Below are 18,113 nucleotides of genomic sequence, written 5' to 3' on the forward strand. Positions count from 1 at the left end.
GGGCCAGTTCCTGTTCTGTGCCATTCTATGTTCTATAAAGAAACTGTGCCCTTCAAGAACAACAGTTTCAGGAGAAGAAAGGCAACTGTTTATTGAACAGCCAAATATGTCATTATTGATGTTAAATGAGAGATCGGCAGGAGCTGGAAGAGGCCGTAGCCTTGGACGGTTGCTTTTGCGGGTCCTCAGAAATTGATTTCACTCTCTGATTGTTGTGGTCTCTGGCAGCATTCTTTCTGAGCAATGCTGATACTGGTTGAAATGTAGTCAGGATCAGAAGGACATCCTAAATCCGGCCCTTTGAATAGCAAGGGCCACAGAGCCCTCAAGATATAAGCTTGTGAAACCCTGTGGATGCATATTCAGTGTGGCTCTGACAGTTGCCTTGTTGCCAATATTGCACATCTCCATCCACTCAATAATTAACTTTACAATTCCAGGAGCTGTTTTCTTTTCATAATATATATTTTAATTTATTATTATTGATATTACAGACCAAATAATATCTCATACATAAAAAGAGATTTACTGATTGGCAAAAGTAAATTTTCACACTATTTTATAAATGCAAAATTTTAGCAGCACATATTGTAGATGTAATACCTTTGATAGTTCCATCTTTGATCCTCAAGGAACACAAGAGCAGTTTATTTAACAGATTGCTATCTTCTTGTTGTTCACAGATACTCCTTTCTGGACCCAGATATCTTTACTCTCCATAATTCTGGGGCTCTAATTGTTGACACCAAGGATGGTGATTCAGAAATTATGTTCGAATTTAATATGTATACAGACAAAGCCAGAGAAGATTCATCAGAAACAACATCAGGTTGTATCCAAAAGCAAAATGGCCAGCTTGTTAAATACTTCACGCCTGATTGATTTTTTTTCAGCAAACATGTTCCAGAATTGTGTTTATGAATCCATTAGATGTACTTGTTGCTCAATAATGCCACTAAGAATTTGCAACACAGAGGATTTGTAGGTTAATTGGTTTGGTAAATGTAAAAATTGTCCCTAGTGTTGTTAAAGTTCGATTCTTTAAGACAGACAACAATACCATAAAGTGTCTTTCGAGTCTTTATTACGCCGGCGGGAGTGGGAGAGCTACAACTAGTATGTTTGCATACCTAGTCACTCGAGGACCCCACTCACAGAGTATCTCAGCAGCACATTTATACACCAAATACAATAGGTTTTACAAGTGATCACAGAACCAGATACCCCACACGGGTGGTCTTGCAAGAGGATAGGAGTTCAATTAATCATCACCCACTACGACTGACCATGTCCGAGGTCATTAGTTCAGTCTACTAACATAAACACATCTTCCTGGTGCTCAGTTTATAGTGGTTGTAAAGGGGCTCGTTCCACTCTCTGCTCTTCCTTAGTATCCGTTCCCTATCCTCTGTAATTTTACAACACCCCTTTCTTAATCACAAGCTGGCAGCTACACAGAGATAGCCTTGCAGGCGTCTGAGGAATGCAATCTAATTTAGTGACAGTTCATCTTAATGTAGCATTTGGTCACGTACACCTTAACCCTTAAATCCCCTTCCTCCTTTACATTGTGTGTAAGATAGTGTTAATGTTTGGGGGAACGCTGGTCGGCGTGGACCCGGTGGGCCGAGGGGCCTGTTTCCATGCTATATCTCAAAACTAAACTAAACCTAAATTTAAAAATAAATATTCTGTTATTTGTAGTATCTACCAGCAGACACTCAAAAAGAATTACGTGAATTCCGAAATTCATGGAGTTTTAGACTCCTCCATTCTTGGAAAAAGACTAACTATCTACGCTACCTATACTCCTCACAATTTTGTAAATTTCTAGAAGGTCATCTCCTTGCTTCAGGGAAAACATTCCCAGCCTGTCCAGTCTCCCATTAAAACTCAAGCCTTCCAGTCCTGGCAACATCCTTGTGAATCTCTTCAACACCATCTCTAAGTTAATCACATCCTTCATATTTTATGGTGACCAGAATTGCACATAATACTCAATGTATAGAATGATTTGATTGATATTATTGTAAGATGGATGATCTACCATTAGTTACCAAAATAGGATGAAAATGTCTTCTAAACAAAAGTCAATAATTGGGCATGTCATGAACATTATGTGGGCATAATGCTGCAACTTCTGATCTGTAAATTAGAAAACCCATGCAGTGATTCACATTGGGGAAAATTAATGTTTATCTAACACTGGGACATTTCAGGGTTGTAAGCTCCAACTGGACAGAAGTGTGTGATTTGTTTGCTCCAGCAGATGGCTTTTCCACATTCAGAGACCTGGAATGTGCTCTGTTGTTCCCTCCAATTATTTTTATGAATTACCAGGCACAGCTGCTCAAATCCAGTGTTCTGAGGCACGATGTCTTGCTTTCGAGACTGAAAATAATACATCACTAGTTATTTTTAACAGTATGTTTACATTTTATCTCGAAGGAGATTGACGAAGGTAGGGAGGAGGATAAATATATATCCGCTGTGTCCTCTGACAGTCCTCCTCACTGCTCGCAACTGCTCCAATGTTGGTGTTGTGAACAAACTTACTCACCAACCCATTTACCTTTACATCCAAATCATTCACATCTACACGCACCTCTATCTATACAGTACCCTCCAGAATGTTTGGGACAAAGACCCATCATTTATTTATTTGCCTCTGTGCTCCTCAATTTGAGATTTGTAATAGAAAAAAATCGCATGTGGGAAGTGCACATTGTCAAATTTTATTAAAGGCCATTTTGAAACATTTGGGTTTCACCATGTAGAAATTACAGCTGTGTTTATACATCGTCCCCTTATTTCAGGGCACCATAATGTTTGGGTCACATGGTCTCACAGGTGTTTGTAATTGCTCAGGTGTGTTTAAATGCCTCCTTAATGCAGGTATAAGAGAGCTCTCAGCACCTAGTCTTTCCTCCAGTCTTTCCATCACCTTTGGAAACTTATATTGCTGTTTATCAAGATGAGGACCAAAGTTGTGCCAGTGAAAGTCAAAGAAGCCATTATGAGACTGAGAAACAAGAATAAAACTGTTAGAGACATCAGCCAAACCTTAGGCTTACCAAAATCAACTGTTTGATACATCATTAAGAATACAGGGAGCACTGGTGAACTTACTAATCACAAAGGGACTGGCAGGCCTAGGAAGACCTCCACAGCTGATGACAGAACAATTCTCTTATAATAAAGAAAAATCCCCAAACACCTGTCCAGAATCACTGTATCAGAAGAGTATCAGAAACACTCTTCAAGAGTCAGGTGTGGATTTGTCAATGACCACTGTCCGCAGAAATACATAGGCGACACTGCAACAGAAATACATAGGCTATGCTGCAAGATGCAAACCACTGGTTAGCCGCAAAAATAGAATGGCCAGGTTACAGTTTGCCAAGATGTACTTAAAAGAGCAACCATAGTTCTGGAAAAAGGTCTTCTGGACAGATGAGACAAAAATGAACTTGTATCAGAGTGATGACAAGAGCAAAGTATGGAGGAGAGAAGGAACTGCCCAAGATCCAAAGCATACCATCTCATCTGTGAAACACGGTGGTGGGGGTGTTATGGCCTGGGCATGTATGGCTGCTGAAGGTACTGGCTCACTTATCTTTATTGATGACACAACTGCTGATGGTAGTAGCATAATGAATTCTGAAGTGTATAGACACATCCTATCTGCTCAAATTCAAAACAAATGCCTCAAAACTCATTGGCCGGCGGTTCATTCTACAGCTAGACAATGATCCCAAACATACTGCTAATGCAACAAGGGAGTTTTTCACAGCTATAAAATGGTCAATTCTTGAGTGGTCATGTCAATCACCGGATCTGAACCCAATTGAGCATGCCTATTATATGCTGAAGAGAAAACTAGAGGGTACTAGCCCCCAAACAAGCATAGGCTAAAGATGGCTGCAATACAGGCCTGGCAGAGCTCACCAGAGAAGACACCCAACAACTGGTGATGTCCATGAATCGCAGACTTCAAGCAGTCATTGCATACAAAGGATATGCAACAAAATACTAAACATGACTACTTCCATTTACATGACATTGCTGTGTCCCAAACATTATGCTGCCCTGAAATGGGGGGACTATGTATAAACACTGCTGTAATTTCTACATGGTGAAACCAAAATGTATAAAAATGGCCTTTATTAAAATCTGACCATGTGCACTTGGACCACATGTGATTTTTTTCTATTGCAAATCTCAAATTGTGGCGTACAGAGACAAATAAATAAATAATGGGTCGTTTTCCCGAACCTTATGGATGGCACTGTATATCTGTTTTCTCTCCCTCTCCCTCTCCCTCTCCCTCTCCCTTTCCCTCTCCCTCTCCCTCTCCCTCTCCCTCTCCCTCCCCCTCTCCCTCTCCCTCTCCCTCTCCCTCTCCCTCTCCCTCTCCCTCTCCCTCTCCCCCTCCCTCTCCCCCTCCCCCTCCCCCCCCTCTCCTTCTCATATGGTGCATGTCGATATGAATGATTTGGATGTATAATGTAGAGATATATATGTAGAGAAGAGATTCTGCAGCGTGACTTTAGATAGCGCCGAAGAAGGCTGAAAAGGGTGGTTATCTCTGGTTTGCTTCCAGTTCCTCGTGCTGGTGAGGGCAGGAGCAGGGAGATACGGGACCTGAATGTGTGGCTAAGTAGCTGGTGCAGGGGACAGGGAATTGGATTCTGTTTTGGGGTAAGGGTGGATTGTATAAAAGGGACGGGTTGCACCTCAACAGGCGGGGGACCAACATTCTGGCAGGCAGGTTTGTCACTGCTACACGAGTGGTTTAAAACTAAATAGTGGGGGGGAGGGGTTCAAATGGGAGAGACAAGGATGGAGTTAAAGGGAAAGAGATTATAGGAATAATTAAGAAAAACCCCAGAATTAACGGAACAGAAAGCTCACAAAGCAATAGGACAGGATGGCCAAGTGTAACAGGAATCGATGTGGAAGCTGAGATGAGCAAAGGATTAAAAGTACTATATATGAATGCGTGAAGTACAAGAAGTAAAGTGGATGAGCTTGAGACTCAGTTAGAGATTGGGACGTATGACATTGTGGGGATTACAGAGACGTGGCTGCAGAAGGATCAGGACTGGGAACTGAATATTCAGGGCTATACGTCCTACAGAAAGGACAGGCAGGTGGGCAGAGGAGGTGGGGTAGCTCTGTTGGTGAGGGATGGAATTCAGTCCCTTACGAGGGGTGACATTGGGACTGACGATGTAGAGTCACTGTGGATAGAGTTGAGGAATTGTAAAGGTAAGAAGGCACTGATGGGAGTTATCTACAGACCCCCAAAACAGTAGCCTGGATATAGAGTGTAAATTGCAGCAGGTAATGCCACTGTGGTGATGGGGGATTTCAATATGCAGGTAGACTGGGAAAATCAGATTGATTCTGGACCCCAAGAAAGGGAGGTTTTAGAGTCTGAGATGGATTCTTAGAGCAGCTTGTACTGGAGCCTACCAGAGAGAAGGCAATTCTGGATTTAGTGTTGTCCAATGAACCAGATTTAATAAGGGAACTCAAGGTAAAGGAACTGCTTGGAGGTAGAGACCATAATATGATTAGTTTTAATCTGCAATTGAGAGGGAGAAGGCTAAACCAGGAATGTCAGTTGAACAAAGGGGACTATGACGGCATGAGAGAGGAGCTGGCCAAGATCGACTGGAAAGGGATCCTAGCAGGAATGACGGTGGAACAGCAATGGCAGGAATTTCTGGGCATAATCCCGAAGATGCAGGATCATTTCATTCCAAAAAGGAAGAAAGATTCTAAAAGGGAAGTAAGGGGCAACTGTGGCTGACAAGGGAAGTTAGGGATGGAATAAAACTGAAAGAAAAGATGTATAACACAGCAAAGAGTAGCCGGAAGCCAGAGGATTGGGAAACGTTCAAAGGACAACAGAAGATAGCAAAAAGGGCAATAAGGGCTGAAAAGATGAGGTACAAAGCGAAGCTGGCCAAGAATATAAAGAAGAACAGTAAAAGCTTGTTAAGAGAAAAAGATTAGCAAAGACAAATGTGGGTCCCTTGAAGGCAGAAACGGGTGAAATTATTATGGGTAACAAAAGGAAATGGCAGAAGAGTTGAACAGGTCTTCACTAAGGAAGGTCTTCAGTCATGTCTTCACTAAGGAAGACACAAAAAAATCTCCCAGATGTACTAGTGGACAGAGGATCAAGGGAGACAGAGGAACTGAAAGAAATTTTCATTCGGCGAGAAATAGTATTGGGTAGACCGATGGGACTGAAAGCCGATAAACCCCCAGGGCTTGATGGTCTGCATCCCAGGGTACTCAAGGAGGTGGCTCAAGAAATCGTGGATGAATAGGTGATCATTTTCCAATGTTCAATAGTTTCAGGATCAGTTCCTGTGGATTGGAGGGTAGCTAATGTTATCCCACTTTTCAAGAAAGGAACGAGAGAGAAAACGGGGAATTACAGACCAGTTAGCCTGACATCAGTGGTGGGGAAGATGCTGGACACAATTATTAAAGAGGTAATAACGGCGCATTTGGATAGCGTAACAGGATTGGTCCAAGTCAGCAGGGATTTATGAAGGGGAAATTCTGCTTGACTAATCTTCTGGAATTTTTTGAGGATGTGACAAGTAAAATGGATGAAGGAAGGCCAGTGGATGTCGCGTATCTAGACTTTCAGAAAGCCTTTGATAAGGTCCCACATGGGAGGTTGGTGAGCAAAATTGGAGCACATAGTATTGGGGGTAAGATATTGACATGGATAGAGAACTGGTTGGAAGACAGGAAGCAAAGAGTAGGATTAAAGGGGTCCTTTTCGGAATGGCAGGCAGTGGAGAGTGGAGTGCCGCAAGGCTGGGTGCTGGGGCCACAAGTATTTATAATATAAATTAATGATTTGGATGATGGAATTAGAAGTAACACTAGCAAGTTTGCAGATGACACAAAGCTGGGTGGCAGTGTGAACTGCAAAGAGGATGTTAGGAGGTTGCAGGGTGACTTGGACAGGTTGTGTGAGTGTGCAGATGCATGACATGCAGTTTAATGTAGATAAATGTGAGGTTATCCACTTTGGTGGCAAAAATAAGGAGGCAGATTATTATCTCAATGGTGTCAGATTATGTAAAGGGAAAGTGCAATGAGATTTAGGTGTCCTTGTACACCAGTCACTGAAAGTAAGCGTGAAGGTGCAGCAGGCAGTGAAGAAACCTAATGGCATGTTGGCTTTCATAACGAGAGGATTTGAGTATAGGAGCAAAGAAGTCCTTCTGCAGTTGTTTATGGCCCTGGTGAGGCCACATCTGGAGTATTGTGTGCAGTTTTGGTCTCCTAATTTGAGGAAGGACGTCCTTGCTATTGAGGCAGTGCAGCGTAGGTTCACAAGGTTAATCCCTGGGATGGCGGGACTGTCATATGAGGAAAAATTGGAAAGACTAGGCTTGTATTCACTGGAGTTTAGAAGGATGAGAGGGGATCTTATGGAGACATATAAAATTATATGTCTCCAATCAGCAGTAGCAGCAGCAATCAGCAGTAGCAGCAGCAATCAGCAGTAGCAGCAGCAATCAGCAGTAGCAGCAGCAATCAGCAGTAGCAGCAGCAATCAGCAGCAATCAGCAGTAGCAGCAGCAATCAGCAGTCGCAGCAGCAATCAGCAGTAGCAGCAGCAATCAGCAGTAGCAGCAGCAATCAGCAGTAGCAGCAGCAATCAGCAGTAGCAGCAGCAATCAGCAGTAGCAGCAGCAATCAGCAGTAGCAGCAGCAATCAGCAGTAGCAGCAGCAATCAGCAGTAGCAGCAGCAATCAGCAGTAGCAGCAGCAGCAATCAGCAGTAGCAGCAGCAGCAATCAGCAGTAGCAGCAGCAGCAATCAGCAGTAGCAGCAGCAGCAATCAGCAGTAGCAGCAGCAGCAGCAATCAGCAGCAGCAGCAGCAATCAGCAGCAGCAGCAGCAATCAGCAGCAGCAGCAGCAGCAGCAGCAGCAGCAGCAGCAGCAAGCAGCACCAAGCTGTGTTGCTTGGGAAGTAGTGTGTGGGGATTGTGTGGGGATAGTAAGGAGTAAGACCTGTGTGATCTCCCGGACTAGTTTCGATCGCCTAGCTTGGGGTCGGAGAGGAATTTCCCGGATTTTTCCCCAAATTGGCCTGGGTTTTTTATCCGGTTTTTCGCCTCTCCCAGGAGATCACTCAGTTCTTTTGGGTGGGCGGTTGGAGCGGTTGGAGTAGCGGCCGGGCGGTAGGTTTAGTAACTGAGTGTGGGGCTTTGTTTGGAGAGTATGACTGCCAGGGCAGTTTTTTGTTCTGGGTGTCGGATGTGGGGAATCTGGGAGTCTGATAGTCTTCCAGACATCCACATCTGCGCCAGGTGTGACGAGATGGGGTTCCTAAGGGACCGTATTAGGAACCTGGAGCGGCAGATTGATGACCTCCGTCTGATCAGGGAGAGTGAGGAGGTTATAGATAGGAGTTACAGGGAGGTGGTCACTCCTAGACCACGGGAGGTAGACAAGTGGGTCACTGTTAGGGGGGGCAAGGAACAGAGGCAGGGACTAGGGAGTACCCCGGTGGCTGTACCCCTTGGAAATAAGTACTCCTGTTTAAGTACTGTTGGGGGGGACAGCCTACCTGAGGGCAACGACGGTGCCCGGGCCTCTGGCAAGGAGTCCGGCCCTGTTGCTCAGAAGGGTAGGGAAAGGAAGAGGAGAGCAGTAGTAATAGGGGACTCTATAGTGAGGGGGTCAGATAGGCGTTTCTGTGGACGCAGTCGGGAGACCCGGATGGTGGTTTGCCTCCCTGGTGCCGGTGTCCGGGATGTGTCTGAGCGTGTCCAGGATATCCTGAAAGGGGAGGGAGAGGAGCCAGAGGTCGTGGTACATATAGGTACCAACAATATAGGTAGGATAAGGGAAGAGGTCCTGAAAGGAGAATTCAGGGGGCTAGGAAGAGAGTTAAAAAAAAGGACTTCCAAAGTAATAATCTCAGGCTTACTGCCTGTGCCACGCGATTGTGAGAATAGGAATGGAGTGAGGTGGAGGATAAATACATGGCTGAGGAACTGGTGCAGGGAGCAGGGTTTCAAGTTTCTGGATCATTGGGACTTCTTCTGGGGGAAGTATGACCTGTTCAAAAAGGACGGGTTGCATCTGAACCCGAGGGGAACCAATATCCTGGCGGGGAGATTTGCTAAAATAACTGCGGAGACTTTAAACTAGTACGGTTGGGGGGAGGGACTCAAACACAGATAGCTAATAGGCAGTGTGTGAGGCAGGAGGCAGAAAAGGGAAACACTCAGACCCAATATGTAGGAGAGAAAGAAGGGAAAAGAAATAAACTGAGAATAAGAAATGATGGGTCCCTTAAATGTGTATATTTTAATGCTAGGAGCATTGTAAGAAAGGTGGATGAGCTTAGAGCCTGGATTGACATCTGGAAGTATGATGTTGTGGCGATCAGTGAAACATGGTTGCAGGAGGGTTGCGATTGGCAATTAAATATTCCAGGATTTCATTGTTTCAGATGTGATAGAATCGGAGGGGCAAGAGGTGGGGGTGTTGCATTGCTTGTCAGGGAGGATATCACAGCAGTGCTTTGGCAGGACAGACTAGAAGGCTCGATTAAGGAGGCTGTTTGGGTGGAACTCAGAAATGAGAAAGGTTTAGCAACACTTATAGGGGTGTATTATAGACCGCCAAATAGGGAACGAGAATTGGAAGAGCAAATATGTAAGGAGATAGCAGATATTAGTAGTAAGCACAGAGTGGTGATTGTGGGTGATTTCAATTTTCCGTATATAGACTGGGAATCACATTCTGTTAAAGGGCTGGATGGTTTGGAGTTTGTAAAATGTGTGCAGGATAGTTTTTTGCAGCAATACGTAGAGGTGCCTACCAGAGAAGGGGCAGTGTTGGACCTCCTGTTAGGAAATGAGATGGGTCAGGTGACGGAGGTATGTGTTGAGGAGCACTTTGGGTCTAGTGATCATAATGCCATTAGTTTCAATATCATTATGGAGAAGGTCAAATCTGGACCAAGGGTTGAGATTTTGGATTGGAGAAAGGCTAATTTTGAGGAGATGAGAAAGGATTTAAAAGGAGTGAAATGGAAATTGTTGTTTTATGAAAAGGATATAATAGAGAAATGGAGGATATTTAAAGGTGAAATTTTGAGAGTACAGAGTCTTTATGTCCCTGTTCGGTGGAAAGGAAAGAATAATAATTTGAAAGAGCCGTGGTTTTCCAGGGAAATTGGACACTTGGTTCGGAAAAAGAGGGAGATATACAATAAATATAAGCGGCAGGGAGTAAATGAGGTTCTTGAGGAATATAAAGAATGTAAAAGGAATCTTAAAAAGGAAATTAGAAAAGCGAAAAAAAGATATGAGGCTGCTTTGGCAAGTAATGTAAAAGTAAACCCCAAGGGGTTCTACAGATATGTCAATAGCAAAAGGATAGTGAGGGATAAAATTGGTCCATTAGAGAGTCAGAGTGGACAGCTATGTGCTGAGCCGGAAGAAATGGGGGAGATATTAAACAATTTCTTTTCTTCGGTATTTACCGAGGAGAAGGATATTGAATTATGTGAGGTAAGCGAAACAAGTAGAGTAGTGATGGAAATTAGGAGGATTAAAGAAGAGGAGGTACGGACACTTTTGAAGAATATAAAAGTGGATAAGTCTCCAGGTCCTGATAGGATATTCCCTAGGACATTGAGGGAAGTTAGTGCAGAAATAGCAGGGGCTATGACGGAAATATTTCAAACGTCATTAGAAACAGGGATGGTGCCGGAAGATTGGCGCATTGCGCATGTTGTGCCTTTGTTTAAAAAAGGTTCTAAAAGTAAACCTAGCAATTATAGACCTATTAGTTTGACGTCTGTGGTGGGAAAATTAATGGAAAAGATACTTAGGGACAATATATATAATTATTTGGATAATCAAGGCCTGATTAGAAACAGTCAACATGGATTTGTGCCTGGAAGGTCATGTTTGACTAATCTTCTTGAATTTTTTGAAGAGGTTACCAGGGAAATTGATAAGGGCAAGGCTGTGGATGTTGTCTATATGGACTTCAGTAAGGCATTTGACAAGGTTCCACATGGAAGGTTGATTAAGAAGGTTAAATCGTTGGGTATTAATAGTGAGGTTACAAGATGGATTCAACAATGGCTGAATGGGAGATACCAGAGGGTAACGGTTGACAATTGTATGTCAGGTTGGAGGCCAGTGTCTAGTGGAGTGCCCCAAGGATCTGTGTTGGGTCCACTGTTGTTTGTCATTTACATTAATGATCTGGATGATGGTGTGGCAAATTGGATTAGTAAATATGCAGATGATACTAAGATAGGTGGAGTAGTTGATAGTGAGGTAGATTTTCAAAGTCTACAGAGAGACTTGGGCCTTTTGGAAGGGTGGGCTGAAAGATGGCAGATGGAGTTTAATGCTGATAAGTGTGAGGTGCTGCATTTTGGTAGGACAAATCAAAATAGGACGTACAGGGTAAATGGTAGGGAATTGAGGAATGCAGTGGAACAGAGGGATCTGGGAATAACTGTGCATTGTTCCCTGAAGGTGGAATCTCATGTGGATAGGGTGGTGAAGAAGGCGTTTGGTATGCTTGCCTTTATAAATCAGAGCATCGAGTATAGAAGTTGGGATGTAATGTTGAAATTGTACAGGGCATTGGTGAGGCCGAATCTGGAGTATGGTGTGCAGTTCTGGTCGCCAAATTATAGGAAGGATGTCGACAAAATGGAGAGGGTACAGAGGAGATTTACTAGAATGTTGCCTGGGTTTCAGCACTTAGGCTACAGAGAGAGGTTGAACAGGTTGGGTCTTTATTCTTTGGAGCGTAGAAGGTTGAGGGGGGACTTGATAGAGGTTTTTAAAATTTTGAGAGGGACGGACAGAGTTGACGTGGGTAGGCTTTTCCCTTTGAGAGTGGGGAAGATTCCAACAAGGGGACATAGCTTCAGAATTGAGGGACAAAGGTTTAGGGGTAACATGAGGGGGAACTTCTTTACTCAGAGGGTTGTGGCTGTATGGAATGGGCTTCCGTTGGAAGTGGTGGAGGCTGGCTCGATTTTATTATTTAAGAGTAAATTGGATAGGTATATGGATAGGAGGGGATTGGAGGGTTATGGTCTGAGTGCAGGTAGATGAGACTAGGTCAGGGAGAATGGTCGGCGTGGACTGGTAGGGCCGGACAGGCCTGTTTCCATGCTGTAGTTGTTATATGTTATATATGTTATATGTTATTATAAAAGGACTAGGCAAGTTAGATGCAGGAAAAATGTTCCCAATGTTGGGGGAGTCCACAACCAGGGGACATAGTCTAAGAATAAAGGGGAGGCTATTTAAAACTGAGGTGAGAAGAAACTTTTTCACCCAGAGAGTCGTGAATTTGTGGAATTCTCTGCAACAGAAGGCAGTGGAAGCCAATTGACCGGATGAATTTAAAAGACAGTTAGATAGAGGTCTATCGGCTAGTGGAATCAAGGGATATGGGGAGAAGGCAAGCACAGGTTACTGATTGTAGATGATCAGCCATGATCACATTGCATGGCTGTGCTGGCTCGAAGGGCCAAATGGCCTCCTCCTGCACCTATTTTCTATGTCTCTGTCTATATATATGTAAAGAGATAGCGAGAGAGAGAGAATGCGAGAGAGAAAAAAGAAATAGAGATATTTTGATGGAGGTTGATGGATAGGTGTGAATGACTTGGATGTAGATGGGTTGCGGAGTAAGTTTGCTGACGACACAACATTGGAGAAGTTGCCAACAGTGAGGAAGGCTGTCAGAAGATACAGTGGAATTTCGATCAGCTGCAGAATGGGATGGGAAATGGCAGATGGAGTTTAATCCAAGCAAATGTGAGGTGTTGCAGTTTGGAAGGTTGAATGTAAGGGAATAGTATGCAGTTAATGGCAAGACCCTTAACAGCATTGATGTGCAGAGACATCTTGGAGTTCAAGCTCATAGCTCACTGAAGGTAGCAGCACAAGTAGAGAGGATGGTTCAGACAGCACATAGTATGCTTGGCTTCATTGCTTGGGCCATTGAGTATAATTGTCAGGAAGTCATGATGCAGCTCTACAGGACTTTGGTTAGGTAACATTTGGAACGTTGTGTGCAGTTTTGGTCGCCCCATTCCAGGAAAGATGTTTTTGTTTGGAGAGTATGCAGCGGGGGATTCCCAGGTTGCTGTCTGGATTAGAGGGCCTCAGCTACAGGGAGAGTTTAGTTTTGTTTAGTTTGGTTTGGTGATACAGAGTGGAAACAGGCCCTTCGGCCCACGGAGTCTGCACCGACCAGCAATCCCCGCACACTTACATTATCCTACACACACTAGGGACAATTTACAATTATACCAAGCCAATTAACCTACAAACCTGTAAGTCTTTGGAGTGTGGGAGGAAACCGGAGGTCACGGAGAAAATTCCCGCAGGTCACGGGGAGAACGAACAAACTCCGTACAGATGAGCACCAGTAGCCAGTATGGAACCCGGGTCTCTGGAACTCTAAGGCAGCAGCTGTAGCGTTGCATCACTGTGCCGCCCCGAGAGGTTGGATAGATACAAAGTGCTGGAGTAACTCAGCATGTCAGGCAGCATCTCGGAGAAAAATGATAGGTGATGTAGGAAACATCGCCCATTCATTTTTTCCGGAGATGTTGCCTGAGCTGCTGAGTTACTCCAGCACTTTGTGTCTATCTTCGGTAAATACCAGCCTCTCCAGTTCCTTTCTGCACATTTTGGATATACTTGGACTGTTTTCTCCGGAACATCAGCAGGACTCTTGACAGAAGTATGTAAAATGATGAGAGGCATAGATAGGGTAGACAGTCGGAACCTTTTTCCCAGGGTGGAAATGTCTCAGACGAGAGGGCGTTGCTATAAGGTGAGAGGGGGAAAGTTTGATGGAGATGTGTGGGGCAGGTTTTTTTACACAGAGGGTGGTGGGTGGCTGGAACACATTCCCAAGGGTTGTGGTGGAGGAGGCAGGTATGATAGTGGAGTTTGGGGCTTGTGGATATGCATGTGGAAGTGCAGGGAATAGAAGGATACAGATCATGTACAGGCAGATGAGATCAGTTCAGTTAGGCATCATGTTTGGCTCTAACTTTGTGGGCCGAGTCCGTGTTCCTGTGCTGCAAAATGTACCAATTAAAAAGGGTGTTGTACAGTAGAAATTAAGTTTGCACATTCCATTGTGTGGAGACATATTAGTCAATAATTATTTCTGGCTGGTAAACCAATGAAGCCACAGCTAACTGGGAATGATGTGGGCTCTTTCCATACAATGCTACCTCCTCACTGGTTTCCCATGAAGGGCAAAATGAAATGCTGGATTTCCAGCACAAGAAATGTACACTCCATTGGGGCATCTGATTCCCCACTGCAGGAATAAAACCTGCCTGATCCAAACTTCTATGAATGTTGTAAATAATCACTGAGGCAGGTAATGCCCAGGGAGGGAGTTGACCATTAATGTGAATGGAGAAGTAGTGACCTGAAATGTTTCTATGTTTCACTTTCTGCAGATGCTGCTTAACCTGCTGTGGATTTCTATCATTATCAGCTGGATCAGGCTGGCATTGGGCAGGCATTTTGTTCCTACTGATCAAATATATATTTTTTATATATATTATTCATCTTCAAGGTTCACATTATTTAGCAAGTCTGGCTTTCCTCCAGAAACATCTCAAATGCTCGTACAGAGTTTATATGAGTTTGAGTTTGTAGATCTGCTTCTGTGGCTAGCACTCAAGTAGTCACCTGTGTTGGGCACCTTATGAACTGATATGGAAGCAAATGAACTAATATGCCCAGTGTAGGAAACCTAATGCTAAATTTAGAGATGAATAATATCGTTGAAACTCATCTGATTAGTTTTAGGAATATATTTATTTTGAAAAGTTGATTTATGAATTTTAAGACCAAGCCTAATCATTTGTTGTGTAATGTGTTAATTATGTAGTGGGTGTTGATACTGAAAGCTCTGAAAATGATCTGGCGCCCTCACCATCTCAAGACCTGAAGGAATTCAAACCCACTAAAGAGGACCAAGGCTTGTCAAGCAGTTCTACCAATTTTATTATAAACCAACTGAGCAAGGCGTTCTTGCACTTCAGAAAAGCAGTGGTAATTGCATTAACAAAGTGTTTATCTTGTTTTAAGTAAGGTGTGATCTTCAATAGGTTATTTTCCAACCAATATAATCATTGACATTGAGACCATTCAGCTCTGGATCCAAACTAGGTCATGTAGCAATTTCATCAATATCATATCCACTCTTACTTCCCAATCATCTATTTTCTCTCCCTCATATGTATCAAATACATTTTGAATGTCCTAACACTCAAAGGGACATTTACAATAGCCAACTAACCTGCCAACCTGCATGCCATTGGGATGTGAGGGAACAATGCAGCAACTGGAGAAACCACACATGGCCACAGGGAGAATGTCCACACTTAGCCATGGTTTGCTGCAGCTGAAGACAGCAGCTTCACTATCTGCTGAGCAACTGTGACTCCATAACTCATTCATTTAGTTCAGTTTAGTTTAGTTTAGAGATACAGCCTTCGGCCCACCCACGCTGACCAACGATCCCCGCAGACTAACACTAGCCTACATACTAGGGACAATTTACAATTATATCAAGTCACAGACTTGTAAATCTTTGGATTGTGGGAGGAAACCAAAGATCGTGGAGAAAACCCACGCAGGTCATGGAGAAAATGCACAAACTCCGTGCAGACAGCACCCGTAGTCAGGATCGAATCCGGGTCTCTGATGCTGTCAGGCAGCAACTCTACCGCTGCACCACTGTGCTGCCCCAGTCTCCACTAAGATAAACTTGGCTATCACTCATGAACACAATTGCTTGATGCCTGAAAGTCATAACATGAGTATCCCCTCATCTGCCACTCTGCCATGTTTGACCTGAATGTTAACTTCTATTTAATCAATCCTATTGACGACGCTCCATTAAGACTTTCAGAAAAGGTTGAAACAAAATGAGATTTTTAATATTGCAATATTTTAAGTTGCATGTTTCTTTTCTGTGGGAGTTATAGGAATTGCTGGAGTTGCCATTATATTCTATAATCTATACTCATATATTCTATAGGTCTCTATATTCAGTTATCTGTCGGCATTCCAAAATGATTAATCCTTGACTGAGCTTCACTCATATGTCACAGTCACATCCAGGTTGCTTACAGCTTTCTATGGATTGAAGTTATCCCTGACAAGAACTTGAGCCAACTCTGAAGCTCCTTTTTTTATTAAACTGAAATCAACATGGGGGAAATTTCTGAGCCTTAATGTCGGCTAGCAAAGGCAGTGGGCAAGAATGTCCTTGCTGTTGATAGGAGTGGGAGAATTGAATCACTCCATCAACCCACCTCCTTATTAAAAATTGAGGTTTGGAAGTTTGTAAAAATGTAGATGACATTCAAAAGATGAATCCAGTCAAGTTGACTTCATTGCCATATACACGTACAATGAAAATCTTGCTTATAGCAGGTTTCCAGGCACATGGCCAAACACGCAAAACCTTTCATCAAACGGCCATTGGACAAAAGTCATGCACCCATTATACATATAACTCCACAAGACTTTAAAAAGTAAAATGACTGTTCAAAAAAACAGGATGTTAGTGCAAAACAAAAATTAGAGAAATAAATTGGTCGGTGGTAATGCCAGAGGTGGTCCGTGGTGTTCCAAACCTGAAGTTGCAGTGGCATCAATGCTTTGCATTATTTGCCAATGCTTTTCAATAGACCAATATAATGGAGGGCCATCCGTAGGTGTAGTATGATTTCTTCGCTGCTCATTTTGACTAGAGCTTATGATTTCGGATGACAACATGGAACAATTTGTACAGTTATCCCTGAATATTCGCTGTAGTAAATAGAAATTTACTGCAGTTAAACAAGGGAGAACGGTTTCTTAATAACATGGTGGCGCAGCGGTAGAGTTGCTGCCTTACTGCGAATGCAGTGCCGGAGACCACGGATGCTGTCTGTACGGAGTTTGTACTTTCTCCCCGTGACCTACATGGGTTTTCTCCGAGATCTTCGGTTTCCTCCCACACTCCAAAGACGTCCAGGTATATTGGCTAATTGGCTTGGTAAAGGTAAAAACTGTTCCTAGTGGGTGTAGGATAGTGTTAATATGCGGGAATCGCTGGTTGGCGTGGACCCGGTGGGCCGAAGGACCTGTTTCCGCGCTGTATCTTGAAACTAAACCTATTTATAATATCTATGTCATCACAGAAACGATATTCCAAAGTAAACCTTAATTTAGAGCTACAGCGTGGAAACAGGCCCTTCGGCCTACAGAGTCCACACTAACCATGAACCCGTACACAAGTATTATCATACACGCAAGGGACAATTTACAATCTTTACGGAAGCCAATTAACCGACAAATCTGTACATCTATCGAGTGTGGGAGGAAACCAGACCCCCCGGGGAAAACCCATGCGGTAACAGTGGGAACGTACAAACTCGGTACAGACAGCACCCATAGTCAGGATCGAACCTCGGGGTCTGGCGCTGTAAGGCAGCAACTCTACCACTGCACCACCCTGCCGCCCAATATCAAAACTATTGATATTCTGTGTTACCACAGTGGATGTTACTATTGGGCAGACAAATCGTCAGATTAACTCATTCAATGTTTTTATTAAAATACATTTTCCATTTTTAGGTGCTCGCACACCGTGGAGGGCATTGGACAATCCTGCAGAATACCTGTCAACTTCTGTGGAATTGTGCACACATTGCAATGATGTACATCACTGGCATGGACATGGCAAAAGAAGGTGTTTTAAGCTCCGACAATGTCAAGCTGATCCTCTGCTTACCATTTAACTTAGCTGCACTGAATCTCCTTGATATGATACTGCATCTACAGAACTCCAATAATTATGTCAAGGTAATGGCATCAATTATAATAAATAGACCAGAATGAGCTTTCTCCATCAGGGACTCCTCACACCATTATTGGTGGTGACGGAAATGCAAAATCACGGGCTCAAAGTAATTTGGAGAAAAACATTATTTCAGCATTAAACTACCAATATTTGCCTTACTGGTAAAATAGATGATCTGGTT

At 43.4% G+C, this 18,113-nt stretch overlaps 1 protein-coding gene across 1 annotated transcript in view; it reads left to right on the forward strand.

The window, feature by feature from the left end:
• The window catches only part of cfap54 (cilia and flagella associated 54), a 300,159-nt gene that overhangs the window by 141,149 nt on the left and 140,897 nt on the right, over positions 1-18,113 (forward strand). The window contains exons 35-37 of the mRNA XM_078420057.1: positions 684-829; positions 14,966-15,129; positions 17,707-17,934. Coding sequence (XP_078276183.1) covers positions 684-829; positions 14,966-15,129; positions 17,707-17,934 — 538 coding nt within the window. The remainder of the gene's footprint in view (positions 1-683; positions 830-14,965; positions 15,130-17,706; positions 17,935-18,113) is intronic.

This window comes from Rhinoraja longicauda, chromosome 23 (genome assembly GCF_053455715.1).
Source record: "Rhinoraja longicauda isolate Sanriku21f chromosome 23, sRhiLon1.1, whole genome shotgun sequence".
NCBI classification, from domain to species: domain Eukaryota; kingdom Metazoa; phylum Chordata; class Chondrichthyes; order Rajiformes; family Arhynchobatidae; genus Rhinoraja; species Rhinoraja longicauda.